General features: G+C 52.4%; 1 protein-coding gene across 1 annotated transcript in view; it reads left to right on the forward strand.

The window, feature by feature from the left end:
• The first annotated feature begins 9,436 nt into the window (after nucleotides 1-9,436).
• ALDH1L1 (aldehyde dehydrogenase 1 family member L1) overlaps nucleotides 9,437-14,095 on the forward strand; it is a 74,959-nt gene continuing 70,300 nt past the window's right edge. The window contains exons 1-2 of the mRNA XM_075995954.1: nucleotides 9,437-9,530; nucleotides 13,283-13,443. Coding sequence (XP_075852069.1) covers nucleotides 13,317-13,443 — 127 coding nt within the window. The 5' untranslated portion in view covers nucleotides 9,437-9,530; nucleotides 13,283-13,316. The remainder of the gene's footprint in view (nucleotides 9,531-13,282; nucleotides 13,444-14,095) is intronic.

The following is a 14,095-nucleotide window of genomic DNA, read 5'->3' on the forward strand; positions in this document are numbered from 1 at the left end:
TGGTGGCGCGTGCCTGTAGTCCCAGCTCCTCGGGAGGGAGGCCGAGGCGGGAGGGAGGCCGAGGCGGGAGGCTCGCTGGAGGCCAGGAGCTGGAGGCTGCTGTGAGCGAGGCTGACAGAGCCAGACTCTGTCTCAAAAACAAAAAAACAACAGAAAAAAAAAAAAGAAAGAAAACCTCCCACTGGGAAACTTGATCCCATTTTCACCTCGTTGCATTTTGTTTGTTCTGGCTCATTCTCGGTCTCTCTGGGAGGTGCTGAGTCCCCCGGCCGGCTGTCCGGCCCGGCCTGGCCTGGGTCCCGGGGTCCCCAGGGGGGGCGATGATGTCACCCCGAGTCCCCCTTGCGCAACTGGGACTGAGCAAAGGGTCATCGACCAGGGGAGGGGGCGGGGGCGGGGGAAAAGTCACCAGGGTGCTTGTGCTAAGTACTCCTGCCCTGCTAGCAGTGACCAGGGACACCCAGCACCCCCGGGGCTCCCAGGAGCTCCCCATCCTGGCTGCCTGCTGTCACCCCAACTCCCGGGCTGGCTCCGGCCTCTAAAAACAGGCTCACACACACACACACACACACACACACACACACACACACACGTGTGTCGAAATCCGCAGGCCGGCAGTGTAGACGCAACCGGATCCTGACTCGCTCCCCCGTGTGGACTTGCCCAGGCCCCTGGCTGTGCACGCGGTGACTTATTAAGTGTCTTGGGGGGGGGACGAGGGACTCTGGACTCTGAACTTGGGGCCTCAGTCCTGGGGAGGTGGAGGCCAGCCTCCCCTCCTCCGCCCGGCTCCCGGGAGGGAGAGGGAGGGAGGGAGAGACTTCCAGAAATCCGGATTCCCGGATTCCGGGTCGCCTGCGGCTCCCAGCTGCCCCCGTCCGGACACCCGGGGCTGTCTTCTTTTCTTTTATTTTAATTTTTATTTATTTTATTTGTTTTTGAGGCAGAGTCTCGCTTTGTTGCTCAGGCTACAGTGATATTTTATTTTATTTATTATTATTATTTTTTGATGAGGCAGAGTCTGGCTCTGTCAGCCTCGCTCACAGCAGCCTCAGACTCCTGGCCTCCAGCGAGCCTCCTGCCTCAGCCTCCCTCCCGAGTAGCTGGGACTACAGGCACGCGCCTCCACGCCCGGCTCATTATTTTTCTATATGTATTTGTAGTTGTCCAATTAATTTCTTTCTGTTTATAGGAGACACGGGGTCTCGCTCTTGCTCAGGCTGGCCTCGAATTCCTGACCTCTAAGGATCCTCCCGCCTCGGCCTCCCAGAGTGCTGGGATGACAGGCGTGAGCCTCCGCGCCCGGCTCATTTTTTCTATATATTTTTAGTTGGACAATTAATTTCTTTTTTTTTTTTTTTTTTTGAGACAGAGTCTCACTCTGTCGCCTGGGCTAGAGTGAGTGCCGTGGCGTCAGCCTCGCTGACAGCAGCCTCCACCTCCTGGCCTCAAGCCATCCTCCTGCCTCAGCCTCCCTCCCGAGTGGCTGGGACTACAGGCATGCGCCACCACGCCCGGCTCATTTTTTCTGTATATATTAGTTGGCCAATTAATTCCTTTCTGTTTTTAGTAGAGACGGGGTCTCGCTCTTGCTCAGGCTGGCCTCCAACTCCTGACCTCCATTGAGCCATCCTCCCGCCTCAGCCTCCCGAGTAGCTGAGACTACTAATTTTTTGTATATATGTTTAGCTGTCCAGCTCATTTCTTTTCTATTTTTTTTTTAGTAGAAACGGGGGTCTCGCTCTTGCTCAGGCTGGCCTCCAACTCCTGACCTCGAGCGATCCTCCCGCCTCGGCCTCCTCCCAGTTAGCTGGGACGACAGGCATGTGCCTCCACGCCCTGCTCATTTTTCTTTCCTATATATTTTTAGTTGGCCAATTTATTTCTTTCTATTTATTTATTTTTTAGTAGAAACGGGGTCTCGCTCTTGCTCAGGCTGGCCTCCAACTCCTGACCTCCAGCGATCCTCCCGCCTCGGCCTCCCAGAGTGCTAGAATGACAAGTGTGAGCCACGGCACCCGTCCGGCCGGGAAAATATATGTACGATGGAAATACTTGCACACGCTGTTTTGCAATTTAATTTTTTTGAGCTTATCAGCATGTCCTGCGTATCTTTCCATGTCAGTCCACTCTGGGCCCCGTCCCCACTGTGTAAATATCAACAGACAGCTCGAATTTCCAAATCCGGGGTAAAGGCTTCTAATCTCTTCTGTGCAACAAACTGTTTTGATCCAAAGTAAATAGGGTGGGGGGGGTCCTCAGATTCTGTCAAAAGCTCTTTCACCCAGTTGCATTTAAAAGAACAGAACTGGCCGGGCGCAGAGGCTCAGGCCTGTCATCCCAGCACTCGGGGAGGCCCAGGCGGGAGGATCGCTCGAGCTCAGGAGGTCGAGGCCGGCCTGAGCAAGAGCGAGACCCCGTCTCTACTAAAAAAAATCAGAAAGAAATGAGCTGGATAACTAACAAATATATAGAAAAAAGTGTAGCCGGGCGTGGTGGCGCATGCCTGCAGTCCCAGTTACTCGGGAGGGAGGCTGAGGCAGGAGGATCGCTCGAGGCCAGGAGTTGGAGACGAGCCTTAGCAAGAAAGAGCGAGACCCCATCTCTACTAAAAAAAAATAGAAAGAAATGAGCTGGACAACTAAAAATATATAGAAAAAAAATTTAGCCGGGCGTGGTGGCGCATGCCTGGAGTCCCAGCTACTCGGGAGGGAGGCTGAGGCAGGAGGCTCGCTCGAGGCCAGGAGGTGGAGGCTGCTGTGAGCGAGGCTGACGCCACGGCACTCACTCCAGCCCGGGCGACAGAGCGAGACTCTGTTTCAAAAAAATAAAAATAAATAAAAGAATAGAACGGGCCAGGCGCGGAGGCTCACGCCTGTCGTCCCAGCACTCTGGGAGGCCGAGGCGGAGGATCGTTCGAGGTCGGGAGTTGGAGGCCAGCCTGAGCAAGAGCGAGACCCCGTCTCTACTAAAAAAATAGAAAGGAAATTAGCTGGACAACTAAACATATATATAGAAAAAATGAGCCGGGCGCAGTGGCGCACGCCTGTCGTCCTAGCGCTGGGGGAGGCTGAGGCAGGAGGATCGCTCAAGGTCTGGAGGTCGAGGCCAGCCTGAGCAAGAAAGAGCGAGACCCCGTCTCTACTGAAAAAATAGAAAGAAATCAATTGACCAAGTAAAAAAATATAGAAAAAAACGAGCCGGGCGTGGTGGCGCACGCCTGTCGTCCCAGCTACTCGGGAGGGAGGCCCAGGCGGGAGGCTTGCTTGAGGCCAGGAGGTGGAGGCTGCTGTGAGCGAGGCTGACGCCACGGCACTCACTCCAGCCCGGGCGACAGAGCGAGACTCGGTCTCAAAAAATAAATAAATAAATAAATAAATAAAATAAAAAGAGCTGAGGCTGGGATAAGGTGAGAAAAAAGGAGGCCGTCCCCATTGGACTGTCACTAAGCCGTTCTCTCTAGCCCTGGCCGAAGCAAAAAAAGGTGACGTCCGAGGCCAGCCAGAGACGGGGCAGGACGGTGCCTCGGTTGCCATGACGACAGGTGACAGAAGTCACCCTTGAGACCCCAGCTTTGCAGCTCTGAGTGCGAGGTTGGCCTCCCTAGTGGAGGCTGGCGGCCTTAAGAACAGCAAGTTTCTTTCTTTCTTTCTTTTTTTTTTTTGAGACAGAGTCTCCCTTTGTTGCCCCGGCTGGAGTGAGTGCCGTGGCGTCAGCCTCGCTCACAGCAGCCTCCAACTCCTGGCCTCCAGCGAGCCTCCTGCCTCGGCCTCCCTCCGGAGTAGCTGGGACTACAGGCATGCGCCTCCACGCCCGGCTCGTTTTTTTTTTTATATATATATTTTTAGTCGGCCAATTAATTTCTATTTTTTTTTTTTTTTTTAGTAGAGACGGGGTCTCGCTCTTGCTCAGGCTGGTTTCGAACTCCTGACCTCGAGCGATCCTCCAGCCTCGGCCTCCCAGAGTGCTATGATGACAGGCCTGAGCCATCACACCCAGCCAGGTGGAGATTTTTATATTATTATTTTATAAAACTTTTGAATTTTTCATTTTTTAACTTTCTATTTTGTTTTTCAATTTTTAAAGTCAAGCAAGCTATGGAACAGGTGGGAGATTTTTTTTTTAATTTTATTGTTTTATAAAAATTTTAAATGTTTTCACTTTCTATTTTTTTTTCTTTCAATTTTTAATATCAAACAAGTTATAGAACAGGTGGGAGATTTATTTTTGAATTTTATTTTTTATAACAATTTTTAATTTTTTAAACTTTCTATTTTTTTCAATTTTTAAAGCCATACAAGTTACAGAACAGGTGGGAGATTTATTTTTTTAATTTTGTGTTTCTATAAAAATTTTTAGTTTTTTATTAACTTTCTATTTTCTTTTCAATTTTTAAAGTCAAACAAGTTATATGATAGGGGGGAGATTGTTTTTGGATTTTATTTTTTTATAACAATTTTAAATGTTTTATTTTTTTAACTTTCTTTGTTTTTCAGTTTTTAAAGTCAAACAAGTTTATAGAACAGGCGGCAGATTTTGTTTTTCTAATTTTATGTTTTTATAAAAATTTTTAATTTTCTCTTAACTTTTTTATTTTTCAATTTTCAAACTCAAGTTACAGCACAGGTGGGAGTTTTTTTTTTTTAATTTTATGTTTTCAAAAAGATTTTTAATTTTTTCTTAACTTTTTTGTTTTTCAATTTTTAAACTCGAACAAGTTATAGAAGAGGCGGGAGATTTTTAAAAAACTTTTTTTACAAAACTTTTTAATTTTTTAACTTTCTATTGTTTTCATTTTTCCATTTTTAAAGTCGAACAAGTTACAGAACAGGTGGGAGTTTTTTTTTTTTTGAATTTTAATTTTTTATAACAATTTTTAATTTTTTCTTAACTTCTTTATTTTTCAATTTTTAAACTCAAATGAGTTATTGAACAGGTCGGAGATTTAAAAAAAGGTTTTTTTTATAAAACTTTTTTTTAACTTTCTATTGTTTTTATTTTTCAACTTTCAAAGTCGAACAAGTTATGGAACAGGTGGCAGATTTTGTTTTTTTAATTTTATGTTTTTATAAAAATTTTTAATTTTCTCTTCTTTATTTTTCAATTTTTAAACTCAAAGAAGTCATAGCACAGGTGGGAGATTTTTTTTTAATTTTATGTTTTCAAAAAATTTTTAATTTTCTCTTGACTTCTTTATTTTTCAATTTTTAAACTCAAACGAGTTATAGCACAGGTGGGAGATTTTTTTTTTTAATTTTTGTAAATTTGAAAGTGCAGTGCAACAGAGGGGCGGGAGCAATACACGCAGCCCTAACTCCTGTGCCCCCACGATGCGCTAAAATTAAAAAAAAATACTAAAAAAAACATAAAACAAGTTCAATGACAAAAAAAAAAAAAAACTTAAAAAAAATAAAAAAGGAAACTAAAGTCCAGGTGGCCAGCCCTGCCCTGTGTGATCTTCCAAGGCCGGGACCTCGAGTTCATGTTCCCTTGCCCGTGTGCACCGGGCCGCGAGCCCGGAGGGGCCAAAGAACACGCTGATTCATGCCTACACCGCAGAGTCGGTCCGTGCGGTCCACACAGCCTGAGCCCCGCGCCCGGCTTCCTTCCCTCCCTTCCTTTCCTTCCTTCTTTCTTTTTTTGAGACAGAGTCTCGCTCTGTCCCCCCTGGGCTCGAGTGCCGGGGCGTCAGCCTCGCTCACAGCAGCCTCCAACTCCTGGCCTCTAGCTAGCCTCCTGCCTCGGCCTCCCTCCCGAGTAGCTGGGACGACAGGCATGCACCTCCACGCCCGGCTCTTTTCCTTTCTATATATTTTTAGTCGTCCAGCTCATTTCTTTCTATATATATATATTTTTTTTTAGCAGAGACGGGGTCTCGCTCTTGCTCAGGCTGGCCTCCAACTCCTGACCTCGAGCAATCCTCCAGCCTCAGCCTCCTTCCCGAGTGGCTGGGACTACAGGCGTGCGCCACCACGCCCGGCTCATTTTCTCTATATATTTTTAGTTGGCCAATTAATTTCCTTCTATTTTTAGTAGAGACGGGGTCTCGCTCTTGCTCAGGCTGGCCTCCAACTCCTGACCTCGATTGAGCCATCCTCCCACCTCGGCCTCCCTCCCGGGTAGCTGGGACTACAGGCATGTGCCACCACGCCCGGCTCATTTTTTCTCTATATATATATTTTTAGTTGTCCGGCTAATTTCTTTCTATTTTTTTTTTTTTTTTGTTAGTAGAGACGGGGTCTCGCTCTTGCTCAGGCTGGCCTCGAACTGCTGACCTCGAGCGATCCTCCCGCCTCGGCCTCCCAGAGTAGCTGGGACTACAGGAACGAGATACCACACCCGGCTCATTTTCTTCTATATATTTTTAGTCGGCCAATTCATTTCTTTCTATTTATAGTAGAGACGGGGCCTCGCTCTTGCTCAGGCTGGTTTTGAACTCCTGACCTCGAGCGATCCTCCTGCCTCAGCCTCCCATAGTCCTAGGATTACAGGCATGCACGACCAAACCCGGCTAACTTTTTCTATATATATATTTTTAGTTGTCCAGTTAATTTCTATTTTTTTTAGTAGAGACGGGGTCTCGCTCTTGCTCAGGCTGGCCTTGAACTCCTGACCTCGAGCGATCCTCCTGCTTTGGCCTCCCAGAGTGCTGGGATGACAGACGTGAGCCTCCGCGCCCGGCCTCCCCTGATTTCTTTACCCACATTCGAGGGCTGCCTGACCTCACCCTGGCCTTCACTGAAGGCCTCAGCCTCCAGACCCCGTCCCTGCCCTCGGGGGTCTTGAGGCTGACCGAGAGACAGAGACAGACACAAGTAGAGAAGGTCACAGCAGAGTGTCCTCTTGGCTGTGAATAAGGGGACTCCCAAGGGACAGGGCTGGGGGTGGCTGTGCCCAAGGCCATCCCCAAAACACGGGCAGGTGTCGGCGCGGTGGCTCACGCCTGTCATCCCAGCACTCTTGGAGGCCGAGGCGGGAGGCTCGCTCGAGGTCAGGAGTTGGAGGCCAGCCTGAGCAAGAGCGAGACCCCGTCTCTAGTAAAAAAATAGAAATTAATTGGACAACTAAAAATATATAGAAAAAAAATGAGCCGGGCGTGGGGGCGCACCCCTGTAGTCCCAGTTACTCGGGAGGGAGGCTGAGGCAGGAGGATGGCTGGAGGCCAGGAGGTGGAGGCTGCTGTGAGCGAGGCTGACCCCCAGCACTCCCTGGCCTGGGAACAGAGCCAGCCTCCGTCTCAAAAACAAAAAGAACTGCCAACGCTGCTGGGTGCTGGAGCTTTTTTTTTTTGCAAAGCCCGGAGAAGATTCGAGAAGGCCCCCCCCCCCCCCGTTTGCAAGTCTCCTGCACCCCAAGTTGCAATGAGTGCATGCATGCACGTAGAAAATTCCAGAAGGGTCCCCCTGTTTGCAAGTCTCTTGCACCCCGAGTTGCAATGAGTGCATGCATGCACGTAGAAAATTCGAGAAGGATCCCTACTTTGCAAGTCTCTTGCACCCTGAGTTGCAGTGAGTGCATGCATGCACCCAGAAAATTCCAGAAGGGCCCCCCCTTTGCAAGTCTCTTGCACCCTGAGTTGCAATGAGTTCGTGCACGCCCTCCCCCCCTGAAAATTCGAGAAGGGTCGCCCCCCTTTGCAAGTCTTTTGCACCCCGATTTGCAAAGGGTGCATGCATGCAGGTAGAAAATTCCAGAAGGGTCCCCCCTCTGCAAGTCTCTTGCACCCCGAGTTGCAATGACAGCATACACGCACGCCCTCCCTCTCCCCTCCCCCGGAGAAAATTCGAGAAGGGTTTCCTCTTTGCAAGTCTCTTGCACCCCGAGTTGCAAAGAGCGCCTGCATGCACGTAGAAAATTCCAGAAGGGTCCCCCCCCTCTGCAAGTCTCTTGCACCCCGAGTTGCAATGACAGCATACACGCACGCCCTCCCTCTCCCCTCCCCCGGAGAAAATTGGAGAAGGGTTTCCTCTTTGCAAGTCTCTTGCACCCCGAGTTGCAAAGAGCGCCTGCATGCACGTAGAAAATTCCAGAAGGGTCCCCCCCTCTGCAAGTCTCTTGCACCCCGAGTTGCAATGAGTGCATGCATGCACGTAGAAAATTCCAGAAGGGTCCCCCCCTTTGCAAGTCTCTTGCACCCCGAGTTGCACTGAGTGCATGCATGCACGTAGAAAATTCGAGAAGGGTCCCCCCCTCTGCAAGTCTCTTGCACCCCGGGTTGCAATGAGTTCGTGCACGCCCTCCCCCCCTGAAAATTGGAGAAGGGTCGCCCCCCTTTGCAAGTCTTTTGCACCCCGATTTGCAAAGGGTGCATGCATGCAGGTAGAAAATTCCAGAAGGGTCCCCCCTCTGCAAGTCTCTCGCACCCCGAGTTGCAGTGAGTGCACGCATGCACGTAGAAAATTCCAGAAGGGCCCCCCCCCCCGTTGCAAGTCTCCTGCACCCTGAGTTGCACTGAGTGCACGCATGCACGTAGAAAATTCCAGAAGGGTCCCCCCCTTTGCAAGTCTCTTGCACCCCAAGTTGCACTGAGTGCATGCATGCACCTAGAAAATTCCAGAAGGGTCCCCCCTTTGCAAGTCTTTTGCACCCCGATTTGCAAAGGGTGCATGCATGCAGGTAGAAAATTCCAGAAGGGTCCCCCCCTTTGCAAGTCTCTTGCACCCCGAGTTGCAATGAGTGCATGCATGCACGTAGAAAATTCCAGAAGGGTCCCCCCTCTGCAAGTCTCTTGCACCCCGAGTTGCAATGAGTTCGTGCACGCCCTCCCCCCCTGAAAATTGGAGAAGGGTCGCCCCCCTCTGCAAGTCTCTTGCACCCCGATTTGCAAAGGGTGCATGCATGCAGGTAGAAAATTCCAGAAGGGTCCCCCCTCTGCAAGTTTCTCGCACCCCGAGTTGCAGTGAGTGCATGCAAGCACGTAGAAAATTCGAGAAGGGTCCCCCCCCCCCCGTTGCAAGTCTCCTGCACCCCGAGTTGCACTGAGTGCATGCATGCACGTAGAAAATTCCAGAAGGGTCCCCCCTCTGCAAGTCTCTTGCACCCCGAGTTGCACTGAGTGCATGCATGCACGTAGAAAATTCGAGAAGGGTCCCCCCGTTTGCAAGTCTCTTGCACCCCAAGTTGCAGTGAGTGCATGCATGCACGTAGAAAATTCGAGAAGGGTCCCCCCTTTGCAAGTCTCTTGCACCCCAAGTTGCAGTGAGTGCATGCATGCACGTAGAAAATTCGAGAAGGGTCCCCCCCCCCCCCCCCCCGTTTGCAAGTCTCTCGCACCCCGAGTTGCACTGAGTGCCCGCCTGCACGCCCTCCCCCCAGGCCGGGCTGGCCTCACTGTGGCCTCAGGGGGAGGGGAGGCGGCTCCTTCCCCAGCCCCTCCCCCCCTGGGGTGACCTTGCGCCCGCCCTCGCCCCTCCCCCGCTGGCGGATTGGCGGGGGCGGGTCCCTCCTCCTGGGGACTGTCCCCGGGAGGGTCCGCGGCTCACAAGAGGTCACCTCTGCCGCCAAGGCTGCACCTCCGTTTCCAGCCTCCGGTGAGTCCAGGACTTGGGGGGGGGGACAGGAGAGACAGAGGTGACTCTGGGGACTTGGGGACCCCCTCGGAAACTTGGGGGACCTCCCCCAGCCCAGCAGCCGGGGGAGGGTGGGGAGCCCCCAGCCCGGCCAGCGCGTGTGGAGGCCTGGGCGTGTTCGGAGGCCGCTATGGAGCAGGCATTAAAGAAGGGGAAACTGAGGCACGGAGGAGGAGGCCGGGGTCTGGAAGGTGGGGGGGGGCAGAGAGCTCGGACACCCCATTTCGGGACTAACAGGGGGAAGGTCTCCTCCGATTGGCCGGCGCTGGGGGCCTGGCGCAAAGGCGGCTTGTGATTGGTGGGGTCGCCCCCCGGGTGGCCTCCGGGGTTGAGGCCGGGCGGGGTGAGGTCGCGGGGTGCAGGGGTTTGGGGACAGACAGACCCCGACCGGCGCTTGTCGGGTTCCCGGGAGCCCGGCCTCCCCCGGGGCAGCCTCCGCGCGCAGCCTCCGCCCGCAGCCTCCTCCGCGCTCCCGTCCTGCCCGGGGGAGTCCGGGCCTCGCCACCGCGCCCGCCCGGGGCCAATCTGGGGGCGGCGACTCCGCTTCCGCGACACGACCCGGGTCTCCCAGGCCTTCGCCTTTGTTTCATTTTTTTGGGGGGACAGAGTCTCGCTTTGTCGCCCGGGCTGGCTGGAGCTCACAGCAGCCTCCAACTCCTGGCCTCCAGCGAGCCTCCCGCCTCAGCCTCCCTCCCGAGTAGCTGGGACGACAGGCATGCGCCTCCACGCCCGGCTCGTTTGTTTTTTTCTATCTGTTTTTAATTGTCCAGCTCATTTCTTTCTATTTTTAGTAGATAGAGATGGGGTCATAGTCTTGCTTAGGCTGGTCTCGAACTCCTGGCCTCAATCCATCCTCCTGCCTCGGCCTCCCTCCCGAGTAGCTGGGGCGACAGGCATGCGCCTCCACGCCCGGCTCGTTTTTTTCTATATATATTTTTTGCTTGTCTGGCTTATTTCTATTTTTTTTTAGTAGAGACGGGGTCTCGCTCTTGCTCAGGCTGGCCTCCAACTCCTGACCTTGAGAGATCCTCCCTCCTCGGCCTCCTCCCAGAGTGCCGGGATGACAGGTGTGAGCCTCCGGCCGGGTTCCTAAGTTTCTCGCCTGCCAAAGCGACAGGGACCATAAACCACCGCAGTGCTGACCTGCTAGGGTCGCTTGGCGGTGACGTGAGATTCGAACCCGGGTCCAGACGGGGTGGGGTGGGGTGGGGGGGCACGACACGGAGGCCGTCCTTCCAGCCTCGGCCCTTCCCACGAGGTGACACTCTCACGTTCCGTGCAGGGGCCAAGGAGGTGGAGGCTCAGAGGTGGAGGTTTGGAGGCTCAGGAGGCCAGGAGGCTGTCGCCTGTGCCCGGGCAGAGGGTGACGCAAGGGGACCCTGGCTGTGTGTTTGTGTTTGGGGGACAAGGGACTAAAGTGCTTTCCCGAGGCCGGGCGCGGAGGCTCACGCCTGTCACCCCAGCGCTCTGGGAGGCCGAGGAGGGAGGCTCGCTCGAGGTCAGGAGTTGGAGGCCAGCCTGACAAGAGCGAGACCCCGTCTCTACTATAAATAGAAAGAAATTAATTGCTCTGCCAAAAGTATACAGAAAAAAAAAAAATGAACCGGGCGTGGCGGCGCGTGCCTGTCGTCCCAGCTACTCGGGAGGGAGGCTGAGGCGGGAGGATTGCTGGAGGCCAGGAGTTCGAGACTCAGGCAGGAGATCGCTGGAGGCCAGGAGTTCGAGGCTCAGGCTGGAGATCACTGGAGGCCAGGAGTTGGAGGCCAGCCTGAGCAAGAGCGAGACCCCGTCTCTACTAATAAAAATAGAAAGAAATGAGCTGGACAACTAAAAAAAAATATATATATAGAAAAAAATGAGCCGGGCGTGGAGGCGCATGCCTGGAGTCCCAGCTACTCGGGAGGGAGGCTGAGGCGGGAGGATCGCTCAAGGCCAGGAGGTGGAGGCTGCTGTGAGCGAGGCTGACGCCATGGAACTCTAGCCAGGCCGACAGAGCCAGACTCTGTCTCTAAAGTAAAATAAAATAAATAAAATAAAATAAATTAAAATAAAATAAAATAAAAATAAAATAAATAAAATAAAAATAAGATAAAAATAAATAAAATAAAATATAAAATAAAAAATAAAAATAAATAAATAAAATATAAAATAAAAAATAAAACATAAAATAAAGCACAGAGCGACCTCCCTTCCAGCCTCCAGGCGGACGAGCCTCGCGGTGCTCCCTGCCGGGTCCTGGCGGGTCCCTGTCCCCCGCCGTCGCCATGGCGACAGGTGTCCCCACCTGCAGGACTGCAGCCCCGCCGGGAACAGGCGACCTGGAGCTGCCGGGCCCCGCAGGGCTGGAAACGGAGTCCCGAGGAGGAGGCCGGGCCTGGGTAGAGGCCGGGAGGCCGGGGAGCCTCCGCCAGGCGGCCCGACTGGGACAAAATCCCCAGCCTCCCCCACACGGCCTCTCCTCTTTTTTGAGGCCAGAGGCCGAGGCCGGCGGAGGCTGCCCTCGGGGCCTCGATCCCTGCCCGGCCTCGGCCTCGCGGAGCCGGGACAACACCGCCCCCCGCCGGCCTCCCTGCCTCCGCCTTGGGTGCCCGCGGGGAGCTCGGTCCGCGCAGCGTAGGCCTGTGTGCGCTTGTTTGTTTTATTTTATTTTGTTTTTATTTTATTGTTTTTATTTTATTTATTTTATTTTTATTGATTTTTTTATTGCTTTTATTTTATTTTACTTTGTTTTATTTATTTTATTTTCTTTATTTTATTTTATTTTTATTTTATTAATTTAATTTAATTTATTTTATGTTTTTATTTTATTTATTTTATTTTATTTGTTTTATTTTTATTTTATATTTAATTTTTATTTTATTTTGTTTTATTCATTTTATTTTATTTATTTTATTTTTTTATTTTATGTTTTATTTTGTTTTATATTTTATTTATTTATTTTTATTTTATTTATTTTATCTTATTTTATTTTGTTTTTATTTTATTTATATTTTATTTTATTTTATTTAATTTTTATTATGTTTTATTACTTTTTTTTTTTTTTTGAGACAGAGTCCCGCTCTGTCGCCCAGGCTAGAGTGCCGTGGCGTCAGCCTCGCTCACAGCAGCCTCCACCTCCTGGCCTCGAGTGATCCTCCCGCCTCAGCCTCCCTCCCGAGTAGCTGGGACTCCAGGCATGCGCCTCCACGCCCGGCTCGTTGTTTTCTATGTATATTTTTTAGTTGGCCGGTTAATTTCTTTCTATTTTTTTAGTAGAAACAGGGTCTCCCTCTTGGACTCAAGCCTCGGCCTCCCTCCCTCGTAGCTGGGACTCCAGGCGTGCGCCTCCACGCCCGGCTCATTCTTTCTCTCTATATTTTTACTCGGCCAATTAATTTCTTTCTATGTTTTTTAGTAGAGACAGAGGTCTCGCTTTTGCCCAGGCTGGCCTCCCACTCCCGACCTCGAGCGATCCTCCCTCCTCGGCCTCCCTCCCTGGTAGCTGGGATGCCAGGCGCGAGCCTCCTCGCTCTGAGATTCCGCCTTTACCGTGCCTTCTCGGTGACACGCGTGTTTCCCCGTGTCCCTGTCCCCCCCGCGCGACAGTCTGGCCACAGGGGCCCCGGCAGAGGCTGCCCCAGGCAGTAGAGGCCGGGAGTAGAGGCCAGGAGCTGCCTCTGGCGGAAACTGAGGCCAGGGAGCCTCCTCTGACGGCCTCCCTGTTTGTCACCCAGTTGTGGGGACACTGTGGGGACACCTGCCGCTGCCATGAAGATCGCGGTCATCGGGCAGAGCCTGTTCGGCCAGGAGGTGTACTTCCAGCTGAGGAAGGACGGCCACCAAGTCGTGGGTGTCTTCACCATCCCGGACAAGGACGGGAAGGCCGACCCCCTGGGTGAGTCACGCAGAGGGGTGGCCCTGGGGGACCCCGGAATATTGGGGGGTCCCCCCCTGCACACACCCAGCCTTACCTACCCCACATCCCGCCCCTGGGGCTGCTGGAATGTTCTGGAAGCCACACTCAGATGTCCCCTCAATGGGACCCCAGGGTCCCCGTCTGAGCCTCTGTGACCCCAAGACTCAAGAAGGGGAGCCCAGGGCGGGGGTGCTCTGGGGGTCAGGGAGGTCAAAGGTGGCCCGGGGTCGGAGGAGGGGACCTGCTGAAGCTCAGAGTGTCGGGAGGCCGGGGTAGAGGCTGGCGCCTGGGAGGGCGGCAGTCGGGGAGGCCGAGGGGGGAGGATTGCTGGAGGTTGGGAGGGAGAGGCCGGCCTGGGGAAGAGCGAGGCCCGGTCGCTACTAACAAAGATAGAAAGAAATGAGCCGGGCCACCAAGAATATATGGGGAGAGAACGACCGGGCGTGGTGGCGCGTGCCTGTGGTCCCCTGTCCCTTCTCTCCTGTCCCCTGTCCCTGTTTCTTGTCTCCTGTTTCCTGTCCCTGTTTCTTGTCTCTTGTCCCTGTTTCCTATTTCCTGTCCCTGTCTCCTGTTTCTTGTCTCCTGTTTCCTATTTCCTGTCCCTGTTTCCTGTCTCCTGTCCCTGTTTCCT

This window comes from Microcebus murinus, chromosome 20, assembly GCF_040939455.1.
Source record: "Microcebus murinus isolate Inina chromosome 20, M.murinus_Inina_mat1.0, whole genome shotgun sequence".
Lineage (NCBI taxonomy): Eukaryota > Metazoa > Chordata > Mammalia > Primates > Cheirogaleidae > Microcebus > Microcebus murinus.